A 9,510-nucleotide genomic window follows, 5' to 3' on the forward strand; every position below is an offset into this window, starting at 1 on the left:
CATAATAATGGTGTTGAAAGGAGAAAAGTAAACGAGAGAAGAGAAAGTTGTTGCTGAATATAAGGCATTTTGAAGAAATTTCTTACAACAGTTTTTGATGGAGAATTATAAGAGCTGATGAACAAGAATGCAGTTGAAAACATTGGAAAGGAGAGACAAAGATGAAACAGCAGATGAAAATGGAAAGTGGTCCAAAGAAGAAATGGTGACAAGAACATCAAAAGAAATCAATGTCTAAATAATTACCAGAAGGTTTCACACCAAGATCTTTCTCTGTTTGAGGAAGATTGATAACTTGCCTTGGAACCTCTGGAGGAGTGGCACAACGGATGAGTGCCCAGTTAACATTCTGAAAGAATGGATGTTGTTTGATCTCTGTGGCACCACGTCTGTAGGCGAGACGATGCTGAGGCTCTTTCACAAGCAACCCTCTGATCAAGTCCCTGGCAGCAAAGCTAACAGTTGGAGATTCTGGAAACCTTAGAGGCTGACCAATTACATTGAACAGAGTTGCACGATTGGCTGAACCTTTGAAGGGTGTTCTACCAAACAGAAGTTCATACAGGAATATCCCAAATGTCCACCAGTCCACAGCACTTCCATGCCCTTCACCCTTGATGATCTCTGGTGCCAAGTACTCGTGTGTTCCAACAAAGGACATTGACCTTGCATTTGTTGGCTCGGCAATCAGCTCAGGAAGAGGGGTCACCTGGTTATGCATGTCATTCTTTGGTTTGGACTTTTTGTCTTTCTTGGATTTTCCGGACAAAAAGCGCGGCGTGAAGCACGACGGTTTAATGCAGTCCGGCTGCATCACACATGTTGGCTCAATGCAGGAAGGCTGAACGCAGTATCCTGAGCTTTTGGTCTGCAAGTTGTTTGATGACTTCACTAGAGTTGGACTGACACTGCACCTTAGAGAGAGATCAAAGTCTGAAAGCATTATGTGACCATCTTCTCTCACCAACACATTCTCAGGTTTGAGGTCTCTGTAGATGATCCCAAGCATGTGCAAGTACTCCAAAGAAAGGAGAACTTCTGCCACATAAAACCTATAAATCCAGAAAGTCTGTTATACAAGTGACAGTACATTTACAAATTATTCAAACAAAAAAATTAAGATACATCTTTGTCAAACTTCAAGCCTCCTAGCCAGACAACTAGAAGATAATATACCAGCAATCTTAATCTATCTGTCATAAGTAGGGTTGGACTTGGTAACAAGGAGTGGTTTCCACCAAACAAGATATATATATAAAAAGGCCAAATTGATACTAGTTAGTTACTTATTTGCTGAAGAAAAGTAGTAAAAACTGATATTTTGAACAATATATGCCATAGGTCAAACACTTGTTAAAAAGTATTGAGGGTGGAAGAGAAGCTATTTCACCAGGCTCGGATTAAAAACAAGCATGGAAATGGCTCTTTGTAAGATCACTGAGCATAGCATTGATAATAGAAAGAATATAATTTCTATCTGCTGCTAATATAAACTTTTTCAAACCAGTCTAATCATGTATTGCCACTTTATTACAAGAGCTTCAAATGATCCTCTTTTAAGTTTTACTAATGTAGTAACACGTGATTTGAAAGATAATGTAGAGACTTTCACTGATTAAGAAAAAAACAGTGGATTAAAATCAAACTCAAAGAGAATCAGAATGATAGAAAATGAACAAGCAGAGAACTAAGGTAAATTGACTAAACATTAATGCAGGGAAAGAAAAGGTAGAGAATGTGCAAGTGTACAATTAGTCCGACATGGTCAAACAGGGTAGAAAAGCCATGAAATTTCACAGAATGCTGAAGGTTAGCCACAGAAATTTCAGGGGTCATATTGATGACAATGGACAGGAATTACAATCAGATAGTTTTTCTTGTCATTTATACAATGAAAACCTCAACAGGTGAAAAGTTTATTATTCCCAAGGAAAGAATGGAGTGTTCTTTCACTAACAACAGTTTCACTCCTGGCTCTTGATGACATGAAATACAAGAGTTCAAAAATCCAAGGAACATAGAACTAGCTGATATCAAGTTCAGTTGATCCTAACTTGTTGTAGATGTGTCTTCCTGTTACATATGATACAATTGAAGAGTCGAGTAGAAAAGGAATTGCTAACCTGACGGCATGCTCTGAAAAATACTTCCCTGGTTGTCTTTGCCTGAGGGCATGCAGGTCCCCACCAGGGCAGAACTCCATTACCAAGCAGGAAAAAATTTCTGTCTCAAAGTGTGTATACAATGTGGGTAGAAAAGGATGATCTAAGGACTGCAATATCTCTCTCTCTGTCTGAGCCCTTAGGAGCTTCTTGCGGTTTGCCAGCTCGGTCTTGTTCATGACCTTCATGGCAAAAGAAGTTCTTGTGCCACTCAGTTCAGCTAGATACACACTCCCTATGTCTCCACACCCCAATTTCTTCAACAACCTGAAATGCCTCATTTCCAACATCCCATCTCTGGTTCGAACCGCTTGAATCGCTTCCCATCTTATGTCATTTGCCTTGTGAGGTTTATACAAAACACTGCTCAAACTACTGGTGCTGCTCTCATCACTAGCATCACTGCCAGTACTTGCTCTACATATGCTTGTCTTCCTGCTCTCATTAAAATCACTGGAATTCGCCACTTCACTCTCACATGACTTGTCAACACTAGCACACTCGCTGACTTCGGTGTTGGTGAAACTCTCTTTGGCTTCTGAGTAAACAGTGGCTGAATAGAAACTATTCTGAGGACTTGCACAGAAAGTAGCCTCTGGCTGAGAGTAGTTCTTTCCATGATTATCAACTACACGTTTCTTCTCAGATTCTAACACACCATTTGGCTCACAACCCTTGGAATCATCAAGTGGTGGCTGCTTGCTGGACAATTTTGTTGGCAACCCTTCTTGCTTCAAGTTTTTGCCCTCTTGATGGGAATGCTTTTGATTAATTACATGGCTGTTGTGATGGTGGATGGCCTTAGTTTGATGACCACCATCATAGTTTCTAGATGCTCTCAAAGGAGGCCGCGAAGGTAGGGGAGTCCCAGAAGGAAGAGGGTCATGATGATGTACCCCAGAAACTGAATTCTGAACCTCTGACAAGGAATCAACTCCATTAACAGAAGACTCCATGAAGGGTATCTGAACAGGCTTAAAAATCCAACTCAGCACACTGAATTACCAACATGTACTCATTCAAAGAGCTCCTAATAACAGAATCTCCTACAAAAATGTCTATAAAATGGACATTTAAGCAAAGAATCAGCAAATAAATAAGATAAAAGGCATCAATCAACATACATGACACATGTAATGAAATTAAAAATAAAATTAGAGAATCTGCCAGAGACCCATTTCAGACGCAATGAATCAACAGAAAACCGTCTAAATGAGTTAAATGAGCAGAATCAATTCAGAAAGCCCCAAACAAAAAAACTTCAAAATTCAGACACCTTACTAGTAACCCAAAAGAAAGAATCACAAACTGCAAACTTCTAAAGGACTCCTCATTAAGCCTCAAGAAAATTCAGTTAGTTAAATGTTCTGTTTTACGAGTTTCCCAAAAACCCCATGTTCCTTTTGTTTACACATGGCAACAAACAAGACCAAAACATGATGTGGGAACCAACCTCATCAAAGCCACCAATAATGCATTAGACTAAAACACCCCAGGTTGAAAAGTTTGATTCTTTAGAAGCCCCCTTGAGCTTTCTTTGATTCTACTGCAGTACAGTGATGAAAAACTCCCCCATAAAGAAAAAAAAAACAAAGCGTGGGAAACAGTGGTTAAAGTGATCACCGTGAACAAGAAAAAGGCAGAGAGAGAAAGACAGGAAGAACCTGATCAGGCAATGTGAATGAAGAGCAAAAAACGTTGTTTTCATCAGTTCATGGATGGTGGAGGAACAGCGGAACAAACATGTTGTTGAAAAAGAAGAAGAAGAATAAGAAGAAAAAGAAGAAAAAGAAGAAGAAAATGATGATGAAAACACAGAGTGAAGTAACTTTGGAGAGTCTTTGAACACAGCAGTGACAATAGTGAAACACCCTCTGTCTCAGATCCGATCCAAAAGGAAGAAACTAAACAATTAACACTAACAATAACAAACAATTCTAATTTCTTCTATACACATTCTCACTCAAACAAAATTGTTTTAACACATTATTGTAAAACTTAATAAATTACACAATAAAAGAAGAATATAATATTTATTATTTTTGTGGATAACAATGTTTGGTTATTGGGAGGATAACTAGTATCTATTAAAAATTTAGATTAATCATTTTGAAAGAAAAATTAGATGCTAGTATAATTTAAGCTAACTTTATTATTGGTTGGGAATGAGTGAATTATAATAAAATAAAGACATTCTTATCTTAATGTAGTTTCTCTCTAATAAAAGTCAAATTCTCCTTGTTTTTTGCTATTGTTTTTGCAAGAAATATAATGGATTTTGAGAACACTTCATTTTCATCTCATGAACCATAATGCATGAAACACTTCTTCCTCCATTTTTTTAAACAATATATAAATTTAATCTTATTCTTGTTTGAACTATGATCAAATGGGTAAAAATATAATATCATAACTTCAAAAGAATAAAAACTAAAATGAAACATTTTTACATCCAAAACATACACAAAATTTCACATCAAATTATATCATATAAATACAACAATGTTCATGAACCATAACAAACCTAAATCTAAAATAAAAATAGAAGAAAATAATAAATTAATGTAATATAAATTTATAATATAATATATTTAAATTAATAAACTATAGTTTTTATTAAAAATAATTTATACTTATTTATAATATTCATTAAATATGCATTTCATTCATGTTTAAAATATTTGAAATTAAAACCTAATTTTTGGAAAAACAATTTTATTCTCACTCATTTTGAAATCATCTAGCTTTTATGAGTTAATCCACCATGACCACTTTATTTTTATTTTTTTTTATGGAGAAAGGATAAAGATATTTATATTAATTATTGAATAAGAAAATGAGTCTTAAAATATCTGAGTACAAGTGTTTCATTTCCTTTGGAATCAAGTGTTTGATTTTTTGTGGGTTAGCATTATCTATTACTCTAAATTTAATAATTATTGTCAATTATGAAAATAAAAATACTATTCTTTTAAAATTATGAATATTAATTATTTGGTACTAATAAATTTCTAAAATCTAATTATTTAACCTAAATTGGATTTAGAGAAAAGGAAAAGCTTGAGAACATGTGGTGGCACACACTACTTGGCTAGTTTCTAAGTAATGATTATGCCCACATTCATTAGTTTTCTCATATGATGATTACCCTCACTCACCCTTGAACCCTAAAATAATATCTTTCAACATCATTTATATGCAAACCAAACCCTAATTAAGAGATACTCTCTTTTGTATTCAATTTATTTATTATCATCAACTACTCCTTCAACTCTTTATGTAATTTTCATTGTTTTTGATAAAAAAAAACTTATCAATAATTTTTTTGAATCTAAAGATAACATTTTTTTAATTATACTCTTAACTTAGTTGACATGAAAAGAGAAAGATTAATTAGCAATAATTCATGTGGGGCCCACAATGGAGAATAGACAGTGTGAAATTTGTGGATTAGGAATTAGACAAACATGTTTGGAACAATAATTTTCAGAAAACAGTGTAAGCAATCATATTCTTTTTTATATCAATCACTTTGATTCATTCATACAATACAACACAAGAAAACTCACTATTCATTCATAGCATAGTCACAGTAGCATGCTCCAAGACTAGGATTCTGCATGATCACATGCAAGATGCTGTCACTCTTTTCACTTCAACATGTTCTTAGATATACATTTTATGATTAATCAAAATCATTAAAATTGTAAGGCCAAGTTAAGTGTTCTAAGAGTTAGATTTTAGACTCTAGTTAAATCACTATGCAATGAAAATTGAAGGATTTTCAGTATCTAGATTTGTATATATTAAACAAATCTATGAATAGCTCACTGTTTTAGTTTGGATGTGTAGAACATGTAGCTGAGTGATGCAATCTTATTTGTGCAAAGAAAGATTGAGTTTGGTGTTAATTATTGGCAACATAGAAGACAGTATTATGAATGAAACAGGACTAATAGGTTTCACAGGCTGTTTATGTTGTCACAGCACAGTACAGCACAGCACAACACAGCTTGCAACATATCTTATATAATATGTAGTTTTTGTTACCCTGCTTCATATGATATGATATGAATGTTTGGGATTATATGTGAAAAAGGGTTCTGTCATCTTGCACGTGATTAACACTGCACACTGCTGCTGCACACTGTGGAGTGTAAAGCTACAACCTGTGTTTCATCACACGTCCATCACAGAAGTCTCAGCTCAAAAATCACACCATCAACTGTGAATAAATAGACATAACAAGTTACCATGGACTACTAGGTTGCATGATGTTGTTGATGTGATTTTTCAGGTTTAACTTCAAATTAAAAATTACCCTTTTTCATGCTTTTTGACCATATGGTTAAGTTAAAAGTTACCCTTTTTCATGCTTTTTGAATTATCGTTAAAAGATTTCTCATCACTAAAAACTTTTGTAACCATATTCTTAAAGATTTCTCATCGATTATATGTTAAAATATATAAATGACTGCAAATGTTATTTATAAACTGATTTTACAACATTAGATTTAAAATTCATTTCTTAATATAGACTCTAAATTCAAACGAGAAAAGTGATTAAATTTCTCTTACCCTTTAAAATTTTGGAGAATTTTCATTGGCCCTTTTGAAGTATGATATACTGATAATAGAGTTTGAGATATACATGACTTTCTTAAGAATATCTTGGGCTGTTCACATTTATGGTAAATATCAGAGTTACATGTTAAGCTAAAACATTTTGTGATCATTGATGCAAAACTTGAAATACTGATTAAGTTAGAAAAGCTGCAAATGGCTTATGCATTCAATGATTATATCACACACAAGTTGAACAACTTGAAGCAAGAATGTTGCATAGAGTGATGGAAGAACACATCATAATTTCATCAGATGAACAATTGGGCTGAAGACAATCAAATCATGGCTGGTTAACCAAACACCTTCCTACAACTCCTCATCTCACATATGGCCCCATAGGCCATCCCTCCATGATTTTGCCAATGGAAATGAGAAACAATGGATCCAAAGGAAGCAATCACAACCATACTCATGAACTTATAAAACTAATATAAGTGTGCTAGAATTTGATCACTCATCAACTTTTGCTGTGTGTAGTTTGGACTCAAACACGTGCATTGTCTCCAATTATATGCCTATCTGCCTCTTTTGTGATTGCATCTTTGATCACCCTTTTATATGTTCTCATATAGCCAAATAGTTTGCAACTGTATTCATTTCTTGTCGTGTACTTGATGTCATGGTGCTCTCATCAACTTTCATTACATTATTTTCCTTCTATTGTACCTTGTCACTTTTCTGATATGCAAAAGCTGTTCTACTGAGGCAAAGGTTTTCTTTATGAGGAAAGCCAGAGCATCAAAGAACTTTCCAATTCTATTCATACTCCATAAAAAAAGGTGAAATTAAAGAAGAGAAGGTTACAATCAATACTCCGACCTCAAAAGTCCGAGAAATAAAATTAATCACCGTGTCTGAGGTATTGTCCATTTTTAAGATCGGTCATTACAATTTTATTCTTAAAAGGTGTTTAAATAATATCTTTGATGCCGTAATTGATCTTAACAATTCTATTTCTCGAACTTGAGAAAATCTCAAATCCCAACACTACCAAGATTATTACAAAGATAAACCAATAATTCATTAGTTTGTGTGACAATAAACTTATATCTCATTTAAAGATCAAAATAACTTGTTTAGAAGAAAAGTTTCATCAAAATTTCAACAACACTCAACTTGGATTAAATAAGTTTTCAAATCAATATATCATTTGTTTTTGGTTATCACAAATGCAAAGAAAAATGAGAGATGTTTGTATGGTGGGACTGGAACACCAAAATAGTCTCACTTTTCTGAAAAGCAATTCATTGACTCACTCTTGCCCAAATTAGAATAAGGTGTTTTCTCACACCTAAAAGCAAAATACAAAAGAATTATAACTTCATCTCAGAATTCACCAACCAAAGCATCAATTTTAAAACATAAAAATAATTCTCTAACTTTTTGTTCTTTAAATGCTAATAGTTTCAGGTAGAAGAAGATAAGTTGAACAACTTTTTTTTTATTTTTAATTGAAGGATGAAATTTGCTTAATTTAAAAAAAGAGAAAGGTTCGATTAAATTGAAAAACTTAAACGGCCAAAATCTTATATAGATTAAGTTATTGGACTAAAAATGATATTTTTAAAAAAACTATTTTCTTTATGTATTTTTGTACTTTTCAAATGTTATAATAATTTTTTAATAGTCTTATTTACATGAGAAAAATATTGTCATTCTTTTTTTATTATTTTCATTTGTGTTAAAATGTTAAAAACATCTTATTTTTAATGTTTAACTTGTGACCTCCTTACCTGGAAAAAATATAACTGCATAAAAATAAAAATAACGTTCATAATTAGTAATCAAAATTAAATTTTGATACACATTCACGTTACTTTAAGCATAATTAACAGTGAGTATAATGAGAAAAAAACTATGGAAGTTATAGAAAATAAACATGCATGAAAGAAAAGATATTTTAGTACATATTTAAGCTATTTGAAGTGTAGAGTCTATAAGCAATAGAGAATGAAATAAATAAATAAATAAATAAAGAGAGAATAGGTCTTTCATATAATAAGTGGTCTTAGTGTTTTAGATTGAAAAATAAAGACAATGGCTAAAAATAAGAAACAAGGACAAAATAGAAACACTTGTACTAAAAGGTAGACATATTAATTAAAGGGATAAAAAACACACCAAAAGAATAAAAAAGAAAATATGGTACCATAGAAGAAAAAAAGACAAAGGGCAAGAAACAAAAATTAATGTAAAAAGCAAATATAGTAATAATCTAGGCTCTCTTTTTTATCATGACACTAGTAACATCTATCAAATTTGCTAGTGTCGAAAATTTTACTTATAGTAAAATTTATTTATTTTTAACTATATTCTTTTTTTATAAGGTTTTATAAAAATATTGAATTCAATTCCATTTAAAACAATGACATGTTAAATCAATATGATTTGAGTAAAATAAACTGAAATTTAGCACTTAGAAAAAAATCACATTTTTTTTAATTTGCACCCGTTCAAATGGTAACCTATACCCCTAATGTCAATTTAAATAACAATATATCAAATCCAGGACTACTACTACATGTACTTTCATTCAATGTACATTTTTTTCGTTTTTGACACAACCCTTTTGACAAATTCATTGAATAAAATGACCTTTAATATAAAATTAATATAGAAAATAATGAGAAAGGGCATTTAGTTGAAACTATATCTTAATAAAATATGAAAACCAAATAAGATTTGTAATGTTAAACAAAATCAACTAATAGAATGCACAAAA

The 9,510-nt window shown here is 32.3% G+C and overlaps 1 protein-coding gene across 8 annotated transcripts; it reads right to left on the reverse strand.

Annotated features, from left to right (window-relative positions):
• Positions 1-37: 37 nt before the first annotated feature.
• Positions 38-4,147, reverse strand: LOC137836665 (protein kinase PVPK-1). 8 transcript variants are annotated; one of them, XM_068645350.1, is made up of 4 exons: positions 3,827-4,108; positions 3,616-3,708; positions 2,124-3,127; positions 38-1,052 (listed from the first exon to the last, which is right to left on the reverse strand). In XM_068645350.1, the coding sequence occupies exons 3-4, from the start codon at positions 3,116-3,118 to the stop codon at positions 218-220; spliced, it is 1,830 nt and encodes a 609-aa protein (XP_068501451.1). In that variant the 5' UTR covers positions 3,119-3,127; positions 3,616-3,708; positions 3,827-4,108; the 3' UTR covers positions 38-217. The 8 variants fall into 8 exon arrangements, with proteins under 8 accessions (XP_068501451.1, XP_068501448.1, XP_068501455.1 ...); XM_068645347.1 differs by having other exon boundaries at positions 2,124-3,220; XM_068645354.1 differs by having other exon boundaries at positions 3,616-3,705; positions 3,827-4,076.
• Between the last annotated feature and the right edge of the window lie 5,363 nt (positions 4,148-9,510).

Source organism: Phaseolus vulgaris, chromosome 4 (assembly GCF_000499845.2).
Source record: "Phaseolus vulgaris cultivar G19833 chromosome 4, P. vulgaris v2.0, whole genome shotgun sequence".
NCBI lineage: Eukaryota > Viridiplantae > Streptophyta > Magnoliopsida > Fabales > Fabaceae > Phaseolus > Phaseolus vulgaris.

Excerpts from the sequence above, each read along its gene's own strand:
- LOC137836665 (XM_068645351.1), bottom strand. The coding sequence starts at position 3,118 with ATGGAGTCTTCTGTTAATGGAGTTGATTCCTTGTCAGAGGTTCAGAAT. Across the intron at positions 1,053-2,123 it reads TTTTCAGAGCATGCCGTCAG|GTTTTATGTGGCAGAAGTTC; the intron begins GTTAGCAATTCC and ends CTGGATTTATAG.